At 44.4% G+C, this 27932-nt stretch overlaps 1 protein-coding gene across 2 annotated transcripts; it reads right to left on the reverse strand.

Moving 5' to 3' along the window:
* Positions 1 to 7443: 7443 nt before the first annotated feature.
* Positions 7444 to 19016, reverse strand: Herpud1 (homocysteine inducible ER protein with ubiquitin like domain 1). 2 transcript variants are annotated; one of them, XM_020164605.2, is made up of 8 exons: positions 18762 to 19016; positions 16060 to 16137; positions 15895 to 15966; positions 14608 to 14738; positions 12167 to 12289; positions 11325 to 11675; positions 10035 to 10140; positions 7444 to 8193 (listed from the first exon to the last, which is right to left on the reverse strand). In XM_020164605.2, the coding sequence occupies exons 1-8, from the start codon at positions 18906 to 18908 to the stop codon at positions 8023 to 8025; spliced, it is 1179 nt and encodes a 392-aa protein (XP_020020194.1). In that variant the 5' UTR covers positions 18909 to 19016; the 3' UTR covers positions 7444 to 8022. The 2 variants fall into 2 exon arrangements, with proteins under 2 accessions (XP_020020194.1, XP_020020193.1); XM_020164604.2 differs by having other exon boundaries at positions 15895 to 15969; positions 18762 to 19015.
* Positions 19017 to 27932: the final 8916 nt, after the last annotated feature.

The raw sequence follows: 27932 nt of genomic DNA on the forward strand, positions 1-27932 counted from the left end.
GTGACCTCGCCCAAGCCCACACCCTACATCTGGTGCCCAAACAGGCCTCCCTGCCCCACCCCACTGCCCTTCTCTGGGGACAGTCCCTCTGGCCTCCTCCCTACGCACTCCTCTCCTTACAGCCAATCCAGCCAGAAGACATGCACACAAAGGACTCCAGAGGGCCCAGGTGCTATGGTTTAGATCTCAAATGTCTCCCCATAGGCTCATGTTGAATGCTTGGTTCCCAGGGCAGAAGTGCTCAGAGATGGGGGCCATTGAGAGGTGATTGGTCCGTGAAGGCTCTGACCTCATCCATGGAGTCAGAGTGTAATGGGGTATTGGGAGCTGGTAGAAATTTTAGGAGATGGGGCCTAGTTGGATGAATCAGGTCACTGGAGGTGTGTGTCCTGGAAAGTTAAATGCCCTTTCAAATATTCTCTCTCTCTTTCTCTGTCTCTGTCTCTCTGTCTCTCTGTCTCTCTCTCTCTCTCTCTCTCTATCTCCCTGCATCCTAGTCACCATGAGGTAAGCAACTCTCACTGCCATGCTGCTTTGCCTCAACATGGGCCCAGAAACAACATAGCCAAGTGGCCACGGACTGGAACCTTTGAATTTATGAGCCAAAATCAATCTTTCCCCTTTTTGTTTCTGGTACTGGGATTTGAATTCAGGGCCTCTAACTTGCTATGAAGCTTTCTACCATTTGAGCCATACATCCAGCTAATTCTTTCCTCCCTTAAATTGAGTTTCTCAGGTATTTTGTCATAGCAATGAAGGCTAACTAGCATACCAACCCTGCAGCTGGATTAACAGTGCAGCTCTTGAATGTCACCAAATTGAAGACAGGTCCCCTCACCACTTAAATCCTATCACACCGAACCCAAATTATATCTTCCAGATGAGGCCTGCCTCTTCTTACCAGACCACCCAGCCAGCTCCCTGGAATGGGAAACATTAAGCTTGGTTGAAGCAACTCCACATGCCTTTGGTCTCAGGCACAAGCAAGAGAAGAGGCCCCTGATAACAAGTGACACAGCCTACCTGAAGCAACCTCCCATTGGTTAACATGCCACACAAGGATGAGGAGCTGGACCCCATAATTCCAGAGCTGGGACTCTGCCTCAGTCAGGAAGCAGAACTGACAGGGTTGGGCATGGTTGCTTCAGATAGTCTGCAATTGCAGGGCAGGGCAGCAGGTCAGACCTCAGGCAGGAGTGGAAGCTGGAGGCTTACTGCTGCTCCCTCAACAGAACCTCAGCCCTGTAATTAAGGTCTCTGAACTAACTGGACAAGGTCATGGAGGATCATCTCCTTGACTTAACGTCAGTTGGCTGCAAATACTTGCACAGAAATACAGCAATACCAATGAGTGTTTAGGGAAGTGGACCCTGCAAAGCTGATGTGCCAAGCTGTCACAGTTTAGTTTTGTCCACTGACACCATACACATCTCCTTAAATCACACTTAATCTCCAGAGAAAGACAATGACAAAGTCATACTCCATCTAACATGATACAACTGTCCTGCGTGCAACCAGGCCAGCCCTCTCCCCAGAGGAGCTTGTGACGCCCCTGCCTGGTGGTCCCTTTTCTCATGTCCTGTAGCTGGGAGACTTAAATGTAAAGCTGGGTATTATTAATACCTCTTATGCTAGATTATAAGGGGCAGGGGAGTGAGGAAAACAACATTCAATGCACATGGATAAAACCCAAATTTGTACAAGATATTCTCAACAAAATAACAAAGAAATACACATGGTAGTTACATGGCTCACTTCTGAAACAGGTCATACAGTAGTGGTTGGTATTTGTAACACCTTCTTCCACTGCCTATCCCTTATGCCACTGTGCCCTCAGCCAGCATCTCGGCCAGTGGGGGTTCTCTACCTGTTGAGGAACCCAAGCCTTCCTTCCTAAAGGGTATAGGCTCTTGGCAGTCCCGCCTGATTTAGATGGTTAGTTTCCTCTGGTCTCTAATAACAGAGTGGCAGTACTCAAAGACACCCAGAGGTATCTCCTGCATTCCAGATGTCCATCATAACACAGAGGATGGTATCACATGGCCAGAGCAGGGGAGCTAAAAACTCTCTCTTCCTCTTCTTACAGAGTCACTCAACTTATCATGGAGGCCCTACTTCATGACCTCATCTAACCCTAATGTCCCCTGAGAGTCCACCTCCAAATAGTATCCACAAATGAATTTGAGGATTGTTTTTAACATAGAAATTTTTGGGGGGAAACATTCAGATCACAGCACCCCACAAAATCATGTCCATCCAGAACCTTGAAACATGTCCTTATCTGGAAATGGGATCTTTGAAGATTAGAATTCAATGGCTGGTGTCCTTCTAGGAAGGCCGTGTGAAGACACAAGGTACAGAGGGCGGGAATAAGGCCAGGCGGGGATGGAGGCAGCTATAGGCCAGGCAGCATCAGGATGGCTGGCTACCACCACAGGGTAGAAGAACTCGAATGATTCTCCTTCACAGCCCTAAGGAGGAAGCAATCCTGCTGACACCTCCATGCCAGACTTCGAACCTCCAGAACTGTGAGAATAAATCTCTATTTTTGTTTTTGTTTTTTTGAGACAAGGACTCACTACATAGTCCAGGTTGGCCTCAAACCTGCAATCCTTGTGCCTTAGCCTCTAGAGTGCTGGGATTACAGGTGTGTGCCTCCATGCCCATACAGTTTGTGGGAGGTTCTTAACATGGCAGCCGCCCTAGAAATCTTATACACTCCATTATGAACCAAGTCCTGTGGACCCATAGAACATACGACTGTGGGGAAGAGAAGCAAACATTTTCCTAGTGAATCACCAGGGGTTCCTGGCTATGTCAGATGCAGATTTAGAGCATATACAGTCTGGAGGACATTGTCCCAGCCATGCAGGGTGTTGCCACTATAACTGAGTCTTCAAAAGGTGGTTCCACAGCTCTAACAGGCCAAATGCTTTAGGATAACAGCTCCATTTATTTTTTTGGACTTCTGTAACAGATTATCACAGATTGGGTGACTTAACACAACAGAGACATTCTTTCTCAGAGTTCTAGGGGCTGGAAGTGGTATGGGCAGGGAAATTTTCCCTCTGGGATCTCTAGAGAAGAATCTCTCTTGCTTCTCCTGGCTTCTGATGGTTGTTGGCAATCCTTCATGTTGGTTGGCTTATAGCAGAAACATTCATCTCTGATTCTGCCTTCGCAAGGTTGTTTTCCTTCTGTGTGTCTGTCCAAATTTCTCTCTTCTTGTAACTACCCAGTATTACCTCATTCTAACTTGGTTATCTCTGCAGTCTCCCTATTTCCAAATAAAGTCACATTCACAGGTTCCAGGTGAACACACATTTTGGTGAATGCTACTCGATCCAGTTCAGTAGGGGATATGATAAGCCAGCAGATTCTATGAACATAGATTCATGGTCACACTTGGTTTGCTGTGAAGTAAGTGCCTGGATCAGAAGCAGTGGTGGGTGGAATACTATGAAGATGGAGAAGACATATGGCAGAAACAACCACTTTCAGAGAACTATAAATACCACATGCCCCTTCCACGTGGAGGCAGTCCTATGTAATACAGCTGAGCAAGTAGCTAGCCAATTGCCCTGGAAAGAGGCTACATCTTAACTTAGCTCCATCTCTGTGAATGGCAGACAGGGCTCTCAGCAGTGGCTGTAGCCAAGTTGGCTTTGGGGAGTGGAAATCCCAGTTTCTACCTATGTCCCATGTCCCTTGGTTCATGAACCCATTGGACAATGACAGGAGTGGGCTAGGGAAAGAGGCTGACTGATATCCAGAAACAGGTCGCCCTGTCTACCCGATTATTAAAACCCCTCTCTACGGAGCTCATCCGTCTGTGAGAATTCACATAGGACACAAATGTCTTCATGCTCTTTGCCTAGTCAGAGAGGTGTAACTGTATGCTTTTCCCAGATCTTGTCACCAATTTCTCAGTCATGCTCCTTCCAGGTCCCAGACCAACGTGCCAAACCACTGGCCATGCCATGGGTCAGTATACACTCACACCTTGGCTATTTTCCTCCAGAGCAAGTAAACCCTGCACTGCTCAAAGTTCTGCCCACAGAGAAGAGTCCTTCTCCATGCCCTTCAGGCATGTCCCAGAAAAGGGCCATAATTCAACAGCTGTCCTCTTTTGGGTAGTACTGTATGACGTGCAGAACCATCTGTGAGCCAGGCCCAAACTCCTTTCTTCCTCCATCAGCTTATCACATGGCACTCCCATAAGGCTGCTAGTGCAGACCAGGAAAGAGTGGGAGTGTCAGGGGTGGGGACCATGGGCATTTAGGCCGCCTCTTCTTGTAACTTATGCTCTCTGGGTCTGTTCACATGTGTACCACTTCCATTTGACAATGGATGCTGCTGTACATGCCCGGCTGGCCCAGTGTATGATGGACAGATCATGGTCTTGCTGGTCCCTGGTTGAGAGTTTACCATCCATTAAGGTACAGTACCAAGTTAAAAGCTTCTACTTTTCTCACAATGAGAGCAGTTATACTGAAAGACTAACAGCATACATTTTTGATGGTGTGACAGAGTCCTTCCTCAGGGAACCCAGATTCTCCTTCATTTGAGGAGTTCTGGATCTGTAAACTGGCTCAAGTGTGGGAATTGGTTGAGGAGCTGTGATTGTTTTTATGATTCAGATTTGACTTTGTTCACTTGTCCTAGAATTTTTCTGCTATTAGGATCAAGTGAGAACTTAGTCAACTGCTCCTTTCTCCCTTTTCTAGGAATAACATAGTAATCAACTAGCCACTGCCATATGTCTCTGCAAATGAACTGTTTGGATTACTGTTTGACTCTGCTCTTCAATGATAACCACCTCTACCTGGTCTTTGCCATTTGGTCCCTGCCACTCCGGGACCAAATTATCTTCATTGTATGTAGTATACCAGATCAGTGGCAAGTTCTCATTATAACTTTTGACCTATAAAAAGGGAGACCCCCCCCAAGCTCTTTGGTGATGTTTAGGGCTCCTTCACAGATTTCTACAGTTATAATGCAAGGTATGTCGTCTGGACATCCCCAGGTTGGGGAAGCAGGTGACAGTAACCTTATAGTCTCTCTAAGCGTTTGGATACTTCCTCTAAAGTATACCAATGCAGTTCTGGCATGCCAATTTTATTTAGTGTAGGCCACCTTGGGTTCCATGTTTCAGTCATCCAACCATTAACCACCCAGTTAGAGTCCTTCTTAAGCCCTCATTTCAAAGCATCAAATCCAGAATCTCTGTTAAGGAGCTCAATCTAGCCAACCCCACTTTATATTCCTTTCACCATTATTCTACACCTTTAGTATCCAGAAGACACCCAGCAAAATTAGGAATTCACTTTGCATTGTAATTCAGCCACTTCCAAGATAAGGTTTTGGGCTTCGTTTTCAGAAATCTCAGTCTGCAGCTGCCCAGGATATAAGGTTTCTTTCAGCGCAAACATAGAAGCTTTCAGGTCCCTTCTGCAGAACTTGGGCTGGGAATGTGAAGCTCATTCTTTTTTTCCTCACAGTTGAAAGGCCTTAAGAACCTGAGTTCTTAACCTTGTGGGGTTAGGAAGGGCTCTAACTGGTTTCTGAGGAAGAAATAATTAGGCCTGGGGACTGTGGCATCAGCTCTTGCCCACTTGCTCTGATTTCAGAATTGTCTAGCTAGTCCCCACAACCATGTAAGCCAATTCTTTCCAATCAGTAGTTCCTCGTATCCACAGTTTCAGTTACCCACCATGAACTATCTTACAAAAACATTAAGTGGAAAATTCTAGAAGTAACTCGTAAGTTTTTACATTATACACCAGTCTGAATAGCATGATCTCAGACTACCTTGCTGGGGCATGACTTGTCCTTGTCCAGTGTACCCATTCCTGCCCATTAGTCACTTAGTAGTCATCCTAGTTATCGGATAGGTTTGGTACTGGTGGGAGCCTTAAAACATACCCTTTACTGATCAGTGGGAACTACTACATATCCTACTGTTCCGTTTTCTCTGGTAGAACTGGAACTAATACAGAGTTGGGTGCCAAGAGTACTTGGAGAGGAAAAGAATTCTTCAGGATGAGTTTTCTGAATTGGTCCAGAATTCCTGAAATTGTTCTCTAATCTGATTTGGTAACAGCACTGACAACTCTCACTTGTATGAGTAAAGAGGACACTGGCAGGCCCTGCTTGATGTGGCAGTGGAAATATGCAAAACATCACCATAGACTATCCTAATTGAATCTTTCTAAAAGGCTGGAATCTGGGTGACTATGTATTTCATGTCTTAGAACACTTCAGTTAAACTAAGGCATATGACCTGAGTTCAACCCCCAGTACCCACCAACAAAACAAACAAACAAAAAACTAAGGCATATAAAATTGGCTGGTACTATTGGTTAGGGGGCTGTGGAATGCAGAGTTTAACTCATAACCTATAACAGGGGTGCACCATTCCTAGAAACAGGAGATGGGCACTGCCAATGGCCTGCCTCAGCCCCTGCATCAAGTGGCAGTGCTCTTGCCTCTGGAAAGCAACAGGCCTTTCCACTCAAGACTTTACGAATCCTTAATGCTTGCTTTCCCAAGCCACCAAGACCTAGATCCAAACAGAGCCCAGCTCTAGCTGTTTGGCAAGACAGTCAAGTCCCACACTATGCTTTGCACCTGCTGTGACCCTTCTCTCCCTGTGCACACTCTTCCCCTCACTTCGCACCCACTTCCTCATCCACAGAACTCTTCATATGAACTCCTGTCTGGAGCCTCTTCCATCTTCAAGTAAATGTCACCTGTTACAGTCCCTCAATATCACCACTGTTTTCTAATAGCACTTTATTCTGAGGCTGTCATTTGAAACTTTCTGCCAATTAACTCTTTAATTACCTTCTGAAAGCACAAAGATACATAAACACCTATCTACCCAGCATCTTGCTATGAACTGCTCATGTGATATATACACTATTCCTAGTAAGGATTAATTTAAATGATCACAACCATGACACCAAAGGCCATTTACTTTGTCAAAAGAACATTGATCAAGCCTTTAGCATTCTACCCATAACACTACTCATAGAAACACACAGAATTTTGCTTTTAATAAAATTAGTTACAAAATTAAGGAATTAAAATCACAAAAGGAAGCTCAGTGTACAAAAGTTGCCACTTGAGTGGTGACACTACTGCACAATTGCCAAGGTGGAAGGCACTTAATGCCCCTGGCTTTAAACTTGGGTAATTTAACCTTGGTGGATTCCTACTTAAGTCTGTGACCTTTAAGTCAGGAAGTGGGTGCACACACAAGCATAATCTTGTAACTTAAAAATTCTATGGCCTTACCTTATCATTTCCCCTAACACAAACAGTTCTTCTACATAAAGAAGCAGCTGGGTTACTTAAGCATCAGGAAATTAATTTTTGACCCTCTAGTAACAATGGACACAGAGTACGCTGCCAGGATAACAGGAGTCTCTGCCACAATCATTCATAGTAAAACTTTATTGAACAGAAACTCAGCAAAGGTTTCCACCTCTGCAAAGTCCCCTTGGTTTAAAGCACTGCATTTTAAAAAGCAATTATACACAAGTCTTTCCTAGAAAAGTCCTGCTAACATGTCTAGCAATTTCACTGATTGTATAAAGTAGTACACTTAGTGTAATTTAAACATTCCAACAGGAATCAAATCGTACCAGCAGAACTATTTCTGCATCTATGACTTCTATGTACAACACACATGCAGACACACATCTGGGGGAGGTTCTTCAGGCATTAACATGCGACATACCTAATGCCTGCTACTTACAGTGCCTATTGAACTACATACAGTATATATTAAAGCTCTTCAGAATAACGACATGAGAAGCCCTGGGCAGTTTTTGTTCATCAGTTTCTATCACGGCCTCATGTCTTACTTTGTGCTTTTGCTTGATCACAAAAGCTTATCATCATCCTCATCAGTTTTCAATGACTCTGGGTGGTGTCACATCCAGGTGAAGAAATTCAGCTGGAGTCTAGATCCAGTCCATGCCCATTGAAGCCTCAAGCTGCTAGAGCCAAGTGCTGTCAGTTTGCTATGGCTGGAGGGCCTTCTGGAAGAAGAGAGGCGAAGAAAGTCTTGAAGACAAGCCATGCTGTGCTCACAAATGAGGGACTAGTCTGCTCAGCACCCAACACATCCCGGTCTGGGGGGAGGCGGTTGGGGTCCTCCGATTCAGGATCAGGATCGGCACCTTCCTGCAGGTGATGAAACAAGGAGAATATTTGGGACATGATGAACACCAAGTAATGCATGTAGGTGGCAGGGTAGATACCTGGCCCTTGGCCCAGACTCCCAGAAACCAGCCAGCCAGCCAGCCAGGGCAGCCAGCCCTGAGGAGTGATGACCCGGTTTGTATGAGGCTCTTCTTGGGTTTACATAGCACTACTGTTGCTGGTGACCTTTCAAGAGTTTTGAGTATTTCATGAATATTTGCATGTACCCAGAGCAAATGAAGCAACTTGTTCCAACTACTGTCAAGTGTTAGTAATTAGCTTCACCACTAATTAAACATAGATATTATTCTAATTTTGGCAGTGCTCTGAGTTAAGAAATCAATAATAGAAACCTGGAGTTCTGAAAACTTACTATGGAGACAATTTTTTTTATAAAAGTATCTCCTTTAGGATCATGCATTTATCTGCCTTACAAATATTCTATTTCTGTGCAAATTAAAACCACGCTAAGATTCCACCTCACCCCTGTTAGAACAGCCATCATCAGCAACACCACCACCAACAGGTGTTGGCGAGGATGCGGGGAAAAAGGAACCCTCTTACACTGTTGGTGGGAATATAGACTAGTACAACCACTCTGGAAAAAAATTTGGAGGCTACTTAAAAAGCTGGACATCAATCTACCATTTGATCCAGCAATACCACTCTTGGGGATATACCCAAAAGACTGTTATTCCAGAGGCACCTGCACATCCATGCTTATTGCGGCACTATTCACAATAGCCAAGTTATGGAAGCAGCCAAGATGCCCCACCACTGACGAATGGATTAAGAAAATGTGGTATCTATACACAATGGAATTTTATGCAGCCATGAAGAAGAACGAAATGTTATCATTCGCTGGTAAATGGATGGAATTGGAGAACATCATTCTGAGTGAGGTTAGCCTGGCCCAAAAGACCAAAAATTGTATGTTCTCCCTCATATGTGGACATTAGATCAAGGGCAAACACAACAAGGGGATTGGACTATGAGCACATGATAAAAGCGAGAGCACACAAGGAAGGGGTGAGGATAGGTAAGACACCTAAAACACTAGCTAGCATTTGTTGCCCTTAATGCAGAGAAACTAAAGCAGATACCTTAAAGCAACTGAGGCCAATAGGAAAAGGGGAACAGGTACTAGAGAAAAGGTTAGATCAAAAAGAATTAACCTAGAAGGTAACACCCACACACAGGAAATCAATGTGAGTCAATGCCCTGTATAGCTATCCTTATCTCAACCAGCAAAAACCCTTGTTCCTTCCTATTATTGCTTATACTCTCTCTACAACAAAATTAGAAATAAGGGCAAAATAGTTTCTGCTGGGTATTTGGAGGGGGGGAGAGGGAGGGGGCGGAGTGGGTGATAAGGGAGGGGGTGGGGGCAGTGGGGAGAAATGAACCAAGCCTTGTATGCACATATGAATAATAAAAGAAAAATGAAAAAAAAACAAAAACAAAAAACAAATATTCTATTTCTGTACATTATTTTCTAGGAAATCTATTCTGTGAGATGTGCTTATGTGCCTAATCCTTAATTAGAATAGCTATCTGTTAGCAGTTTCCATGGTGTAACACTATTATATACCATTGAATCTCAAAATGTGAGTGTAAAACACTACTTACATATGCAAAAATGCTAATTGCCACATGACAAAAACACCTGATGAATTCTATGGCATATTCAAAGTTTTAAAAATAGCCGCTGCTCTAAGAATAAATTTAAAGAAATCATGACAATTTGGCCTAATAAAATGGAAGGCACAGCGCTGGCAATGTAGAGGTTCAGGATTGGAGAGCCCGCAGCAGAGGCTCCATACCTGCAGGTTATTGTTGGGGTCCTGATTTGCAGCTTCCGGCCGAGGTCCATCATCTAGGAAGTTCTGAAGTGGCCTTTGTCTGAATGGAAACCACCCAACATGATGCCTTCAAAGGAAGCACATACAAGTCCATCTTAGCCAATGCCACAGTGGGATCCACTCAAGAGTCTAAGGCTCCACTCCTCTAGTCACACAGCAAGACCAGCTGCACAGCCACCCCATCACAAGAGAAAGTCCCCTAGACTTTCTCGTGGCCTCAGGTTCTTGAGGGCAGGGTCTGTGTTCTATACCTCAGCAACAAAACAGCATGTGGCACACAGTATCTGAACTAGACTTTACATTTGGAAACCTCAACAGAGGGGGAAGATACACTCACACGCTAAGATGTAATTACGTATGTATAGTATAATATGATAATGACCTAAACTTGGTGACTACAGAAAGAACTGACTGAAAGCTTTATCTGGAAAATCTATTTAAATCCAAGTCTTGAAACAAGTATGACAAAATATTAGCAATAATTGTGGATATATGTTTTATCTGTATATTCTAGATATTTCTTATTTTTACTGTTAAAAACTAAAATACATGTCCATTTTTATTATAAAGGAAAAATTCCTTCTTTCAGTTCCAGCCACAAAGACCTATGCTCCAGGCCAAGCCTTTTCACTTTGGTGCTAGGACATGAGGGGCTGGGACTCTACAGTGGAGGTGTGCTGCATGTGACAGAAAGCTTAGCAGCATCCTTTGCTTCTACCCACTGCATGCCAGCGGGACCACCCTTTCTCTAGGTGTGACAACCGAAAATGTCTCCAGACATTGTCAAATGACCTCAAAATCACCCCGTTGGGAACTATGCTCTAGACCACAGCTAAAGCAAACATCGACTCTGTCAAAGTTCCATGATCCTTCAGGCTATGCTAACAGTCACTGCCTGACCTTGATCTTGCAAGACAACTATAGCATGAAAAAAAAAAAAAGTATGTTCTTACTGAAAGCAACTACAATTTTCCATGCCTTGATATGGTTGTGTTACTGTGGTTCATGAGCTGGAAGGTAACTTATCTTGAGGAAAATAAAGAATATTCTCCATACACTAGCATGATTGTGTGTTCTGAGCAATGCATAACCACGCCATGACACTGAAAGTGCCAAAATGAGACATCATTAAACAAACCTCCTTCAATAGTGACGGAGTCACTCGAAAGAGAAAATCTGAACTTGATTTGGGTTGCAGTATAGGATAACTTTCAGCGAAGGAGGAAAAGGAGAGAGAAACCATGTGCTTACAGGTACATAACAATGGTGGCCCCCATGACCATGAGGAATCTGCTCATGGAGGAGTAGAAGTAGAGGATACTGAGGAAGACGGAAAATGTAGCAGCTGAATAGGTCCAATCCAACCAGTCCCGATTTATCTCATCTTCTTCCTCCACAATAGGGCCACCTTGTGCATTCATCCGCAAGTTCTGATTGGCTCCAGGATTAACAACCACCTGTGGAGCTGCGTTCTGATTGACTGGCTGGTTTTCAGCTGGAAACTGGTTGGGAATAGGGGCTGGAGCAGGTGCAGAGACTACAGGTATCTCTTGTGCACTTGGTGATGGTACAAAAGATCCCGACGCAGCAGTGGCAGCTAAACTAAAATAATAGAGGCAGATACTGTTGAGGGAAAGCACTTTGAAGACCATGGCTTTTATAACCTTATTTACAAGGGGTTTTTCACTGGTAAGAGCTCTAACTAGGTACACATCCACTTGATTTTTGTTCAACTTAGCAAAGAACATTTTTACTAACAGTCATACCTATAAATGCCTTTTCTAAGAAAAGCCATATGGTAAATTTTATCTGGAATTAAATATCAAGACCACTATAAAATTATGGTGCCTTAGCAAATTAAAATTTTCACAAAACATTAAGGATAAGGCAAATTAAAAGAGGTAACATATATAAGAGATAACTTTAATAAAGGCATTAAACTATGCCTTATTAGACAAGCACCCTGCAACTATTCACAAATAAGAAAGCAGCCGTCATTTACTCTACTCTGCTCACAACCAGAAAGAGCAGAGAAAACACCCTTATCCCTCCATCCTGAACATGGACCACACTCAGCAGGGCAAAAGACTCACTACTGCATGTAGTACTGTCGTGCATAGATCTGCTGGAACCAGGAAAGCTGCAGCCACCCGTAGGTTGTGTAGCTAGGGAAACCAGGCCCCAGGCCTTGGAATGCCTGCTGGACAGCTTCAGGCCTACACACAGATTAAAACAAAACAAACACATCTTGAGTTGGTTGGGTATGAATAACCAAAAACTAAATTAAAATTAGGAATTCAAATCAAGGAGATAGAAGAATGGCAGTTATGTAGTAATGACGCACCTGTGTAACTCGAGCTGAATGACAAAGTCCTCCTACCATGATTCAGATCCCACGGAAAACAAGAGCCCTGTCCTGCACTAGGATCTTGTCAGGTTGTCAACAGAGAACTGCTGCTTGTTTTGTGCACAGATGCACAAACAAGCTGAACCTTTCCAGGTTAAGTAATCTCCTACCCCCCCAAATCAGAAAATCTCACTGCAGGACTAAATTCACCATCACCCTGAAAGAAATCTCTCCCCTTTTCCCATCATCCACTCCTCCCCTCAATCCCTAGATCTGAATTTACTGTGGTGGAGTTATATGTGCATGTGGCATCACATAATTGTGTCCTTATTGATAACTGAATGTCCTGGACAGGTTGCTGGATCCCCAACAACCTTGTGGGGAGAGATCTCAAACTGGTGTTACAGAGAGGAGCTCAAGTACAGCTCAACAAAGACAAGAGATTTGCACAAGGCCACAAGCCAGTAAGGAGCAGCGCTGGACTTGAGACATGGTTTGTTTGATGCCAAACTCATGGTTTTTTCAGTCATATATCAGCCTTCACCTGTTTACAGCAGGCGAGTGGGAGTCACCTGGCTTGTGCTTCTTACAGTGAGCTCCTTTAGCAATGCTTCACAAAAGTGAAACTGTCACAGAATTGTGGGAAGACTACAAATTATGCGGTCATCCCTGCATACACTTCAGGTTATATGCACTAGCTGTTCAGCAAATATTTGTTGAATGAAGTCAATACACTTAAATATAGTGAAATTCAAGCACTCAGATACAGGCCTCAATTCTCAAGTTGAACAGCTAGAATAAGGAAAACAATTTTAAATTTTCTATCCAATAATGTATCCAATTACCCAATGTACATGCTGACAGTCTTTTTTACCCAGTTTTTCTAACTTGTATTCTAATACAAGAAAGCCTTAGTATGATACTGGTCTTGTTTTTGTGGTGCTGGGGCTAGAACTCAGGGCCTTGTGCATGCTAGGCAAGCATTCTAACACTGAGCTATATCCCCAGCCCTTTATGGTACTGTTTTTGGATTATTTAAAAAAGTGCATGGAAATGAGATGATAAAAGTACTTTTAAAATTCTGTTACATCTCATTATGGCATTGCTATGCAAGATAACTAAAAGGTTTTTACAGTTACATACTGAAATGTGAGGGGATGAAATGAAAAGATGTCTGAAAATTACTTTTTAATACTTCAAAAAAGGGGGAGAAGGGGACAAGAGATGAAGCAAGTGTGGCACCCTTTGATCATTATTGGTCTACTTTTGTGTATATTTGAAATTTCTATTCAGGAAAAAAAGTACTCCTTCCTCAAACACCTGGGTTATCAAAATTCAAATATAATGGACTTGGGGAATTGTTCAGTGACAGAAAACAAAAACAAATATAAGAACTACTAAGGGAGCAGGGCATAGTGGCACACACCTATGATTCCAGAACTTGGGGGGTTGAGGCAGAGCTACATAGCGAGATTCTGTCTCAAAAAATAAAAAGACCAAAAAAAAAAAAAAGCCTACTAGGAAAAGGAGAACAGGGGAATTCAACAGTTACAGAATCTCAGCTGTAGTTTATTTTTTCCTAAAGCACTTTTAAAAACCCAAACAGTAGGGCATGTAAACACTATGGCTTTCACTCTAAAGAAGAGCTCTACTTGCTCTAGAGAAATGGCCTTTTCTCTGAGTACCTCGGCCACCTGGAAAACACTCCTCAGTCTGCTCACCTTTTGTCTCCCTTTGTTATGATAAAGCACGAAGGTGGTCAGCAAAGCAGCTGCACAACTCTGACAACAGCTGTTTCTGTTTCAGCAGTACTAATTTTCTATCACAGGGCAACCGAGTGGTCAGCTCAATGGGAAGCATGCCTACACAGGAAGCCAAAAGCCTGTAAAACACCTGCATCTCTTAAAAGGCTGTGTATCAAAAAATATTAACTACTAAGAGATCTTCAAAGTAAAGCCACTGGGCTGGTAGAGTGGCTCAAGTGGTAAGAACACCTGCCTAGCAAGTATGAGACCCTGAGTTCAAACCCCAGTCCCACAAAAAAAATCTATTAAAAGAAACAAAGTGAAGCCATCTTGAACATCTCAAAGTTCTCTGACTATACATGTGTAAACGCACCTTATCCTTAAATTGATGCAAGTGAGGGAACATCATGGTGTAGAAACCTAGCTCTTCATTAACACTCACCTTGAGATGTTCTCCCATCCAGAGGGAGAAAGGTTCCGAAGACCTTCCCTTTGCCTTAAACCGTCACTTGAGGAATCCCCAAGATACTGCCCCTGATTAGGACTACTGGGCCACTCCATGGATTCGGCAACCTGAGTGTAATAGGAACATCAGAACAAAGACCTGATGCAACTGCCTAAAATCAAGCTCAAAGAACTGTTTTGCTGTGAACGGCATATCCCCCCACCTCCACTCCTGAACTCAACAAAATTAAATAGATGGAAATGTTAGGCAAAAAATATTGTGAAATTTGTTTAACACAATTTTCAATTTATAGATACTAGAGATGGGGCTATGGCTCAGAAGTAGAGCACTTACCCAGTGTGTATGAAGCCCTGGGTTTGAGCCTACCAGTTCAAAAAAATATAGATACTGAAAAATCTAGATTTTTTTCCCCCTAGGGTAGCTATGCTGCAGTTTCACTAAAATCTTCCAATGCAGTTAACTTGGTAGGAAAGCTTCCTGAAAATGTTCTACACATCTTGTGGTGCTAAAATTAGTAATTCTAAAAATTAAATTTGATCAACAAGATTTACATTTATACCCCAGTCAGCAATGTAAAGGAAAGGGAATTTCCTATGTCATGTTGAGATGCATTAGGAAATACAGTTCTAAAACAAATTTAGAGTGCCCCACCACAGTGAAATATTAATGCCATGTATCAGGACTGGCAGAGTGGCTCAAGCGACAGAGCGCCTGCCCAGCAAGTATGAAGCCCTGAGTTCAAACCCCAGTACCATCAAAACAAAACAAAACAAAACATCTAAGTAAACATTTTGGGGGCTGGGGGTGTGGGTCAAGTGGTAGACCCCTTGCCTAGTAAAAATGAAGCCCTGAGTTCAAAGCCCAGGCCTGCCATAATAATAGGGATCACTTAATAAAGACTGCCCCTTTTCCTATCCATTTTTTTTACTCTTTATAAAAATTAATGGCTCCTTAGAAGAAATATACTCTGTAAACACAATAAATACCCATGTTCAAGTGCCTTGCTAGCTCATTTGGAGTACAGGTGGCATCCCAGCAGTCAGAGTAATGTACACATTACTCATGGAATATTTACTCTGACTACACCAAATTCTCACTTGTTCTGGTAATATAGTTCCTAATTTCTGAGATGCCCTGGGGAAGAAATAAAATGGGACTTGGTAAAAAGGCTGTAAAATCTCTCTTCTGAGTTTTATCCACTTCCTTTACTCCTCTGAGAATCCAAGGGTCAAGACTGTTAGAATCATGAATTAGCAGACATACCTTTGTGCTGGTTTCTGGCATTTTTGAGGGACTTTTCACATTGCACACCAGATGTAAAACATGCCGTTTTTCCTGCTAAAGTAATAGAGAATACCTTAGAACCTGAATTCAACCTGGTAAGTGCTGAAAACATTCCACAGTTAATGTGTAAGTACCACTAAATACCTTTGGAAGCAAGTCCCTGAGACACTGGTGATCTGACAACAGCTTTCCAGAATAAATTAACCTCTGGTCCTCTGGGCGCTGATTGTGGAAAGAGAGAGTAACATGGGTTAGCATTTAGCCCCAAAGTACTCAAACGAGGAAATCAGTTCATGCAAATAACTTCACTATAGGTGCTTCTCCCAAGTATCACAGGAAAACACTTTTGACAGGCTCATATATAAAACTTTTATTTAGAAAGTGCTTAACTTTAAACTGATCTCTAACATGCAAATAAATTGAGAATGACAAATTATCGCCAGTCTACAAAAACTATGGCAACATACCTGACTTCTTAATTCTAGGGGAAACTACTTTCTGCCACTAAAAACCAAATTGTATGTGGGGCTCCTACAGCAATTAACTTTAAAATCTGGTTTGGCCTCAGAGAAAACTCCAAGGTCTCCCAAGATCAGCTTTCACACAAACTGCCTAAGCCTTGCTTCAAAACAACATGAAGCAATTCTAAATATAAGCCCCAGAGGACAGGCTGACATACAGTTATAGAGATGAGACATGGGTAACAATTTGTGTACTAACCCCGTGAGAGGTACTATCCCTATTTTAAGGGAAGAAAATCTGAAAACTGATTCATCCAAAGTTACCTGGTGCTAAAGTCAAAATTTGAGTCCCTTTTTTCCTCCATAAGTGACTTTAAAGTCATAGGAACTCCACAGGCTTTTATACAAATCTCACTAAAGATCACCAACTTGTCAACCTGCTCTTGCTAGAATAACCAATTATGTAAACCTTGGACTAAAGCTTTCTTTGTAGCCTTGGATGATAAAGCAGGTTGTTTAAAACCAAAGAAAAGAGCAAAAACTGCATCTACTTAACAATGTACAGCAGAACTTTCTGACACTGTGCACCTAAAACAAAAACTCCCAGATACTGGGTTCACCATTGTCCTCAGTGACTACAGATAAAATGCTATACCCATGAATTTGCAAAATACTATTGTGGTGTGGAGTCTGCCAGCAGAAAAGGTTTGAAAACCACAGTTGCCTGTTGATTTGAATTGTTTCCCCAGTTCAAGGGCCTGAATGGACACTCTGTCCTCACCAAAAGGCTGATTTGAAAACAAATGTGAAGCACACAGCTACTATAAAGAAGGGCTTCTCACATGACACCATTTTAAGCTACAAAAAACAAATGATGAGAATGTTTCTGCCATAATAGTTTTTAAACACAGATTTGTGTATATGGGAGATCTTTTATATTTACAATCTTAGGGCTTCAGACTCAACAGTGCCCACGGGACACTCTCTCAAAACACAGCACTTTACAAATGATGCAAGAAGAGACTACTGTTGTACCTATTTGGGTGCCCTAACATCCATCTCTCCCAGCAACAAGGCCACCTGCTTTTTTGGAAGCGCCTATGGTGAAACTGAAGAGTGCCAAGGTGAGTTTTAAAAGACACTGGAATGGGAGCTCACCTCAAAGGAAGGAAATTTCTTTTTTTTTTTTTTTTTGTTTGGTGGGACTGAGGTTTGAACTCAGGGCTTTGCTGCTTGCTAGGCAGGCGCTCTACTGCTTCAGCTACACCTCTAGCCACAGGAAATTTCTTAATTCAGAAGGAAAAGTCACTTCTACATTCTCTTCCAAGTGGAACAAAACCAAACACACAGCAGCGCTACTGCAGGTGGGAGCTCTTCAAAGAACTCTCGTCTTTTGCCGTCCGGATGCCTTCTCCCGTTGGATGGAGAAATACACTCGTGGGCAGTGAAAAACACTGCTGACACTTACGTAACAACCGAGTACAAAGTAAATAAAGGAAGGTCCGGCGCCCAGCCTCCATCACGTGGCGGGAAGGAGGGCGGGCGGAAGGGAGGGCGGCGCTAAGGGCGCTGTTGACAGATGTGTCACCAAAACAAAGCAAGGAAGTCTCCCTAGCTGGCCCAAAGTCTTAAGACCAGAGGCAGGGCGACTCCTGCTGTTTCTCTTCTAAATCACCCTTGGCTGGAAAGTGCACGGGGCTCCTCCCTGGAACTGAGCAAGGACTCCCGAGTTCCGCGCGACAGGGAGGGGCAGCCAGCGGAAGGTGGACGGGGGCGGGGGGAGGAGGGAAAAAGAAAGAGCCACGTCTTGCTTCTGGGCGGGGGACCTTCAGGACCGAGTCCACGCTGGGCACTCACCCTGACCCTCCAGCCACTGGCCCAGGTTGGCAACCCGCGGAAAGCCTGCACTAAGAAAACTCGTTTCTCGGCGTGTGTTTCTGATTTCTATCCACTGGACGCAAGCCTAATTGGGAACACCTAGTCTCCCGGGTGTTTGGGGAAAAACAGACCTGGATGGCGAAACGATTCACCCAAGGTCAAAGTGCTTTTTCCCTGGTTTGGTTAGGGCTAGGAGCCACATCTGGAGGATCCGGAAGAAGCCTGGGAGGTGGGGCAGGAATGTGACAGCCTTGGGAATTTGGGGACAAGAAGAGGTGAAATGACAGGGGTGGCAGCTCATCGGGAAGGCGAAAGGATGTCGGCCTGCAAAGAAGGGGTGACAGCTGGACAAGGAGAGGGGCGCCCACAGCGGTAGGGCAGGAGGAGGGGGCCTCAGCGATGCAGGAAGTGACCGGGCCAGCACCGGCCGTCGGCGGGAAGGCCAGCGAAGGCAGAGGCTACCCGGAAGAAGAGGCGGACGTGGCATTCCCCAGGGGCCCCTCTCACCGGGCGCTCGGGGTAGACGCGGCTCAGGTGGGCCTTGAGGCGGCCCACCGTCCAGCTGCGGTCGCCGCTCAGCTCCAAGTCGCGGTGGCGCTGGTTGGGGCTCTTCACCAGGAGCGTGACCGGCTCGGGTTCCGGCTCAGGCTCCATGCCGGCGGCGCTGTGAACTCGGTTGCGCTTGGAGATGCCAGGCAGGCGGCGTAGCAGCAGCCCAAAGCTTCGCAGCGACGGTTCGCGTCTTTGGGGCGCGCGCCCCAGCCCCAGCCACCTTTTATAGGCGCTCCGCGCCCGGGCTCTGCGGTCAGCCCTCTCTGTGGCTGCCGCCCATTGGTTGAGGCAGAGGTCACTGCCTAACGTGGACCAATCAGCGCCCGGATCCACCCGGCAGAGAGGCGGAGAGGCGGGCTGAGTACGTGGGTGAGGGCTGATGCAACCCGCCGCCGTTGCGTCATCCTGAGTCCGCGGCTGCGGCCCCGGAGTCGGGGTTCGGCGGCCATGTCTCGGTGCACTGCGGTGACTTGGCCCTGGGGAAGCGCAGGTCCCTTACTCAGGGTGCTTCAGGCTCCTGAGTGGGGGCCAGCTTGACTGATTCCCAATTTAGCAGTCTCTGCAAATTGTTTCCTCACAAAGCAGCACCCCCGCCCCCAAGACCCACTTCCCCTTTCTCTTGTCCCGTGACCCCACAGCCCGTAGTACCGGGGACGCCAACCCCGACCGGTCTCGGCCCAGAGAACGGCTGGATGCGCGTTAGAAGCGCAGGAAAGAAGCAAACCGGTGCTGCCCTGGGCAGAGAGGATAAATTTACCTGTGGCCATGAACTTGAGCGTTGCATCAATTGCGGGACATCCCCTTGTCAGGACTAGCAAACCGGCCACGGTCCCGCTAACCCTGGGAAGAGGCACCTTCTGCCTTTACTTTGGAGCTGAGACAAGGAGGCCAGGGTTCTCATTCCTTCCCTCTACCTCTATAGGAGAAAGAGTCTTGAAAAACAGAGGTGGCATTGCCCTGGCCCCGTACTTGTCCCAATCCTAACGGGACAACCGCTTTTCCAGGCGTGTCAGAGCTTGTGAAGGGCAGGAGGGTAACAGAAGGCTCCTGCTTTGAGGTGTGTAGGTGGGGGGGGGGGGGGCGGAGAGGAGGGGATGATGGTTACAGCTGCTGTACGGAAACCCCACAAATTGGGTGGCTTAAGCACTAGTAGTTGGGAGACTGAGGTCAAGGTGTAAGGCAGGATGGGTTCCTTCTCAGGGAACTCTCATGCCACTCTCCTACCTTCTGGTGATTTGCTGCCCACCCCTGGCATTCCTTGGCTTACAGGTGTAATATGTTATTACTCCAGTCTTTGCCTTCCTGTGCTGTATGTGTGTGTTCACATCATCATCCCTCTTTGCCTATCTGTGTCTGTGTCCAAATTGCCCATTTTTGTAAGGATATCAGTCATATTGGCCTGTCTTAACTTGACCAAAACAGACTCTATTTCCAGATACCATCACATTCATAGGTCCTGGGAGACTGGGCTTGAGCATCTATTTGGTGGATGAGATGCATCCCACAATAGCTGGGTGTTTGCTAGCAATCCACCAGCAATAAAATGCAGAACCCAGGGTGGTTGAGGACTTTGGAGAGAAACTGTCCCCATGCTGAGGTTTCTGTGATTGCTTTTTGGTCTTCTGAGGAGTGTTGTATTCCATCTCATCAAGGCTGGCTTCAAGAGTATGAGACCTGTCCAGTCCTGCGGGCCCCTTGCTTGGGTTACACCTTGCTGTTTCCATCTTGAAATTCTTAATAAGCTTTGCAGTTTTATTTTGCACTGATCCGCCCCCCCCCCCCCAGATTATATAGCTTTTCATATATCAGGATGGGAGAAAATAACATGATAATCTGGTGATTTTGCTACTAGCTAAACCAGTGGGGCAGGACCAGATAAGGGACAGGCCTTGGGAAGGCAGCCAGGCAGGAGATAGGGCCTCATTGGCAGATTGAGTATGCCATCAGCAAGCGTTCCCTTAGCCTGCAGTGACAGGCCTCAGGGCCCCTAAGACAACCCATCCATTTCTACTCAGTAGTTCAAAGGAAAGGGTGGCTCAGCTCAACATGGTAGAATACCTGCCTAACGGGCACCAAAGCCCAAGTTTGCTTCTTAGCATGGCAAAAGAAGAGGGTTCCCCTCTCTCCCTAGGGAAAGGCAAGTAATTTGTCTCCCTCTTGGTTTCTCCCAGTGAGATAGCTCCTTGGTGATTCTGCTTAGAGCACATTTAGAGAAACTCTAAATTCAAGTCATTCGCCATGTGCCAGGTGTAAAAAGTATGACCCTACTCTTAGTGACTTCACAAATATATAATGTGGGTAATAACAGAAATACAGAAATGGAAGACAACCCAAAAGTCTCTTATTTGAAGTTTGTTTTGAAGGGTCTTTCTTTCTTTCTTTCTTTCTTTACTTGTTTGTTTAGAAATTTCACATCAGACTAGACTGGAACTACCTATGTACCTGGACTGGCCTTCGACTTGAAATCCTCCTGCCTCAGTGCCCCAAGCACCAGGATTTCAGGTTTATACCACCTACCCAACTCATTTCTAAAGGAATTACGTCTCCACTGAGACAAGGAAGACAGGAGAGGGAATGAGAGAAAACTTGATGAAAGAGGTGGAATTGGAGCTGAACTCTGAAGGGTGGTGGGATTTGAATAAAAATTATAATGGCAATAATTATTGATTAAATTAATTACTGATTAAAGCCAGTAACCATGTATGGACTTCATATAGGCAGGAATAACTCTGGTTAAACTCATGAGCCCAGAACCAAACTGCCTGTTTTCAACCCCAGCTTTTGCCATTTATTAGCTGTAAGACTTTAGGCAAGTTACATTACCTCTCTTGTACCTAATTTTTCCTCATCTATAAAATAGGAACAATGGTAATAATAGGATGTGTTTCATAGGGTTGTTGTGTGAGGCTTAAATAGTATAACATTGCTTAAGTCATAGAACAGACCCAGAGATTTATTAAGTGCTCAATAAACATTAGTCTTTACTATGTACAGAACAGAAACAAGTTCAGTCCAGTTGTTCCCAAACCTAGCCTGTGCAATAAAATCACCCAAGGGACTTTTTTTTTTTTTTTTTTTTTTGCAGTACTGGGGTTTGAACTCAGGGCCTACCCCTTGAGCCACTCCACCAGCCCTTTTTGGTAATGGCTTTTTTTGAGATAGGGTCTTACAAATTATTTGCCCAGGGCTGGCTTTGAACCATGATCCTCCTGATCTCTCCCTCCTTAGTAGCTAGGATTACAGGCATGAGCCACCAGTGCCAGGCCCAAGGGACTCTTTTAAAGTTAAGTGCTGTGGTTAGAATGTTGAAAAGTAATTGCTATTGTGAGCTTTGAGAGGCAGGACCTTAAGAGGCGATCAGACCATGAGGAATAGACTCATGATAATTACGTGAGTGGGTTTCTTGTCTCGGGAGTGGGTACGCCCTCCCACTTCCCTGTGCTCTCTCGCTTTCTCTTCTTCCACCATAGGACGGCTTCTCCCATGTGTTAGACTGAAAGAACACAGAAGGGATAGGCAGGGAAGCTGGCTTAATTTCCCCTAACACTGTGTTCTGAAGCATCAAGCCAGACCTGGCTGATTCTGGCTCCTTGATATTTGACTTTCCAGCCTCTAGAAACTTGATCAAATACACTTCTGTTCATTATGAATTACTCAGTCCATGGTATTGACAATACCATAGCAGCACATGGCAGCAGCACAAAATGAACTAAGCCATGAAGATTCCTATAACAGTGAGTATTGATGAGGAATGCTCACACACAAGTATAAAGTACAGCCCCTGTGGGGCCCACCTCAGACCATGGTCATTACACTCATAGGAACTGACCTAAGAGAAACGAAGGTATGTCCATGCTAAGATTTGCATAAGAATGTTCATGGTAGCTTACTCCTAACATCCCTGAACACTGGGTCAGCCCATATGTCCATCAACAGAAAGCTAGATAAATTATATTATTTCCCCACAATGGGATACTACTCAGGAGTAAAAAGGAATGAACCACTGATATATGCAATAACATGAATGAAAGAATCAGCCCTTTGTGTCCGGGAGTTCCACATTCAACCAACCTCAGGAAAAAAATTTTTTTTAAATTGTGTCTGGAGCTGGCACAAGCATTCAGGAGGCTGAGGCAAGAGGACTGCAAGTTCAGGTCTAGCCTGAATTACATAGCAGGACCCTGTCTTAAAAACAAAAAGAAAAAAAATTGTGTCTATAGTGAACCTGTACAGAATTTTTCTTGTAATTATTCCTTAAACAATACAGCTTAACTATTCATATAGTATTCCATTGTTGTAGGTATAATATCTAGAGGTTATTTAAAGTCTGCAGGAGGATGTGTGTAGGTTGTATGAAAACACAAAACCATTTTGCCATTTTATATAATGAATTTGAACATCCACAGATTTGGGTATGGGGGAGAATCCTGGGACAAATCCCCCATGAATACAGAGGGACGATTTATCATTCTACTCATATGAAACTGTTGTAGGGTGAGAAAAAATCATGGTTGTCTGGGGCTGGTGGAGATGGAGTTGGGTGGGCCGTAGTGGTGGTGTACTGCAGCCGACTTGCCCTGGCTCACAAATACTCACCGTGCTCTCTCTGCCTAACTCTGCTTTCAGAAACATTGCACTGATAGTTTGAGATTGACTCAGATTCCCACCATGGAGGTCAGCAAGCACCGTCATCAGAGCATTTCCCCCAGGATCAGGGTTGGATTTTTGCCAGCATACCACTGGGCGTGAAGGACATCAGGAGGAAGGAAATGTTCTCTCTCTTGATCATGGTGTGGGTTACACAGGCAGCATTCAAATTGTACACTTAAGATTTGTGCATTTCACTGAATTTATATGATACTTCAATTTTAAAATGAGGGGGTAAAGGACAGATGTCAGTGTGCCATTTCAGGCCTACCAGACAGGAGCTGGTGCACCCATTGGGTTCTGGTTCAAGGGCTAGGTTTGGGCAACACTAGTCAAGTGTGATAAGTACAGGGTTTATTTTTAGATGGTAATAATGTCAGTGAGAGTAAGAATGAAAAGAAGTCTTGGGACCAGCTCAGGAAAGACTTTGGTCACCCTTGGAAGTATGGGCCTTGCTTTGTGGGCAATAGGAGATTTTAGGATAGAAGAAGGGACTTGATCTGAATCAGTAGGGAACCAAGTCATTATGGAGGGGAAGAAACTTGGAGCCAAAAGACCCCATATTTTCATTCAATAGGAAATGTGAATCCATGTTAGGATGGACCAAAAAAAAAAAAAAGGGAAAAAAAGGCATGGCAGAACTAAGGCAGGAGGAAGAGGGTCGTGATGGTGATGGCTGGCTGGTGCTTAGAAATAATGGATGACACATAAGAGCTCTGACTGTGCAGACACAACTTCAAGGATCTTGTGTGACTTCGTTCATTCAATCCCCACAGCAGCCTTAGAGAGTAAGTGCTGTTATCATGTCCATCCTATCCTACAGCTGAGGAAACAGAAGTGCTGAGGGTTAAGGAACTTGTACAAGAGCTAGAAACTTCTTTTGAAACTGTGACTTGGGGGTGGGGGCAGGGGGGAGAAATGACCCAAGCCTTGTATGCACATATGAATAATAAAAGAAAAAACAAAAGAAAGAAACTGTGACTTAACTAGTACTGAAGTATAGTTTGCATATTTCCTTTCTTTTTTTAACCACTTTTATTAGTACATGAAATGTTGTTAAGTTTCTCTCAGTTGTTTTTCACAGGATTATTCAGTGCTAAATGTGTCCACATGCACATTTCAGTAATTTGCATATTTCTTGAGGGTACAGATTAAAGAGTCTGAGTAAGAGTATTTGCCTGTGTAACCCACACTGATACCATGATATAGAATATTCCCATAAGCCCCCAAACTTCCCTAGTGCCTGCCTCAGTCAACCCTTGGGTCCTTTCCACCCCTAGTCCCAGGCATTGCTGATTTCCTGCCACTCCAGTTGATCATGTATAAATGAAATCACTCAGTCCGTATTCTTTTGTCCGGCAAAGACAGACATTTAAGGGCTGAAGGCATGGCTCAATGGTAGAGCATCTGCTTAGCAAGTGCAAGGCCCTGAGTTCAAACCCCAATACCAGTCAGGCAGAGGTGGCTCGTGCTTATAACCCCAGTTACTTGGGAGACTGAGATCAGAAGGATCTTGGTTTGAGGCCATCCCAGGCAAATAGTTCATGTGGACCCATCTCCAAAATAACCAGAGAAAAATGGAGTGGAGGTTTGGCTCAAGCAGTAGAGTGCCTGCTTTGTAAGCGTGAAGCCCTGAGTTCAAACCCCAGTCACACACACACACACACACACACACACACACACACACACACACACAGAAATTCAAGCACACCAGGGAAAGAAAGACAGTGAGCTGAGGGGAAATTCCTGTCCTAAGATGTAATTTCTGGAAATGTGGAAATGAAAGTGCTCTGAAAACTTTCTGACTTGGTCATAGTAGCCCGGCTCTGCTGGGACCTAACGACTTTACATTCTGAAACGGGGAAGGGACAAAGGATCCAAGCCCTGTTTGAATTGATGGTCAGGTCATGAGGATCTGGAAGGGTCCTTTGCAAAATCAGAGCTGGCAAAAGGTCATTGGCAATATGCATATTTAATATAAAACAATCTGGTGTCTTATGACCTGTTGCACTTCTACATTTTGTTTCTGGAACTCTGGTATTTATCAGGTTTCTAGAGATCATCCAAATTATTTGAATGCCAACCTGAAACTTTGCCTTTTATGGTCATGTCTGAAGTCTTAATGTGACACAGAAGTTATCTTCTTTAGCTCTGGAAGTGGGCATCCATAAAACTATCCTGATAACTCTCCTGCCCACGCTAAGCCAGAGCAGCTGCCTTTCCTTACCAGAAGTAGCCCCCTAGAGAACTCCTGCTCACAGTTGTGACAAGGAAGTATTTTTGTTCATTAAGAAGGGAATTTTCTCAACCTTTGAAAACGTGTGACATGCACTTCCCTAATGGTCATCTGTCTTGTCTCTTAAAATTGCTTGTTCCCAATATTTTTTAAATCAGAGCATATTAAAACTGAATTGAGAACCTCAAAGTATATCTTGAATACTAGCAACACCAAAGCATGTCGCTAGTCAAGATTGATAATTGGGCCCAAGCTACAGAAGCCAAATAATGGACCTAATAGTTAACTGCAGAGTACATTTTAAAACTGTCCTTCCCTGGTGACAGAGAGGCTGTGATCAGGAGGACTGAGGCTCCAGGCCAGCCATGGCATAAAGTTCGTGAGACCCGTCTTCAACCAGTAGGTGGATGTGATGCCATGCACCTATCATCCCAAGCTACATGGTTGGGCTGAGCTCACAGTCCCAGGCCAGCCCAGGAGAAAAAGTTTGTGAGACCTCATTTCAACTGAAAAGTTGGGTTTGGTGTCTTACACTTAGCATCCCACTGGCAGCAGGAAGCCTAAGTAGGAGGACCGAGGTCCAAGTGAGCCTGGCCAAAAAGTGAGGCCCTATTTCCAAAATAACCAAAGCAAAAAGGACCAGAGGTGTGGCTCAAGCAGTAGAGTGTCTCCCTAGCAAGCACGAAGCCCTAAGTTCAAACCCCAGTATCACCAAAAAACAGAAAATGTTCTTCATATGCAGAATTACTGTATAATCCAGCCATTCTACTCCTACACATTTATCCAAAAGGACTGAAAATAGGAGTTTAAACAAAAATTCAGATATGAGTATTCATTGCAGCATTAGTTATAATAGCCCCACAGTGGAAACAAATGTCCACCAGTTGATAAATGGACAAACAATATTCTATAAGCTTACAATGCAATACTGTGCATCCATAACCCGCAATGAAGTTCTGACACAGACTGCAGCACTGGTGTCAGCAACAGTAAGAGAAAGAAGCTGACACAAAGGCCACACATTGTATCTGTTTATATGAAATGTCCAGAACAAGGAGTCTACAGAGTCAGAAAGGTTAGTGGTGACCAGAGAGTGGTTTGGGGAGTGATTGCCTAGTGCACCCAGAATTTTCTTGTGGGGAGTACTAATCTACTGAATTGTCCACGGGAAAATAGTGAGAATGGAGAATTTTATGTCTTTTACCACAGTCAAAAAAACCAACAAAAACAAACCTGTTCTGCTCTGTTAAAGGCTTTCCCTATCCTTTCCAAATAAAATAACCACTAACATTAAACAACACTCCTTACCAATTTCCCCAACAGGGGATGTAACTGTGGGCAGGCAGGTGAGCAGGCCCACCTTATTGTGTCATCTCTTGAGCAACTCCTGGGCTCTGCTCTAGGTCACAGGTGTGTCCAGCCCAGGTTTATGGCTCTCTCTCTTGTGTGGCTCCAGGACACATAAGAGTCAGGTGGACCCTGTCCTCCAGCCCGCCAAGGGAAGGGCCACAGCTGAACACTAAGGCCTCAAGTAACGTCAGAAGTTCACTCCTCACCCACCCCACCCTGCCCCCTCCACAATCGCTCTCTTTTTTTTTTTTTCCTTCACAATCTCTTGACCAGGCTTCTGTTAAATATTCTGATTGCAGTCTAGCATTTTAAAGAGAAAAGAAAAAAATCTAATTTATTTTAAATAGAGATATTGATAAAATTAAAAGATATAAAGAAAATAATTTATTTTAAATAAAGACCCTCCACACAGTCTTTTCTGTACCTTGAGTAGAATTTTGATACTATGTTAGTTTCTGTCTCCCCACCCCCCCTTCACCCCCAGCAAAACCCCCACTCCAGCTGGGGCTGGGGCTCACTTAGCCTGCATGGCACCCAGAGCACCACAAAAAACAAAAACAAAAAACCCCACCTTCCTGAAACTGGTTTCAGACTAGACCCAGCACTTCTGAAAAGAAGCTTAAGACTACAGAAATAACTCAGCACAGCATTCTTGTTTAAATGGATGGACCTTTTAATCTCCTCCGTGAATTCGCTTCTGCTTGTTCAGCTCCCCCATTCAACCATACTGTCTCTTTCTGTCCTGTCTCTTTCCAGCCCAAGCAAACACAAAGCCCTTACACTCCTTCCTCCAACTCTTTTATCTCTGACCTGCTCAGGTCAGCCTTTCCTGACCCAAGCCAATGGCAGTCACTTCCTCCCACCTGTAGGAAAAACCCCTGGGTCTGGTTCTT

This window comes from Castor canadensis, chromosome 15 (assembly GCF_047511655.1).
Source record: "Castor canadensis chromosome 15, mCasCan1.hap1v2, whole genome shotgun sequence".
Classification (NCBI taxonomy): Eukaryota; Metazoa; Chordata; class Mammalia; order Rodentia; family Castoridae; genus Castor; species Castor canadensis.

What these genes read in the sequence shown, in the direction of transcription:
- Herpud1 (XM_020164604.2), bottom strand. Translation starts at nt 18,908, where the DNA reads ATGGAGCCTGAGCCGGAACCCGAGCCGGTCACGCTCCTGGTGAAGAGC. An exon ending in GCGTCTACCCCGAGCGCCCG is followed by an intron (nt 16,138 to 18,761) that starts GTGAGAGGGGCC and finishes TTCCACAATCAG; the next exon opens with CGCCCAGAGGACCAGAGGTT. An exon ending in GCCACCATTGTTATGTACCT is followed by an intron (nt 10,141 to 11,324) that starts GTAAGCACATGG and finishes CTTCCTTTGAAG; the next exon opens with GCATCATGTTGGGTGGTTTC.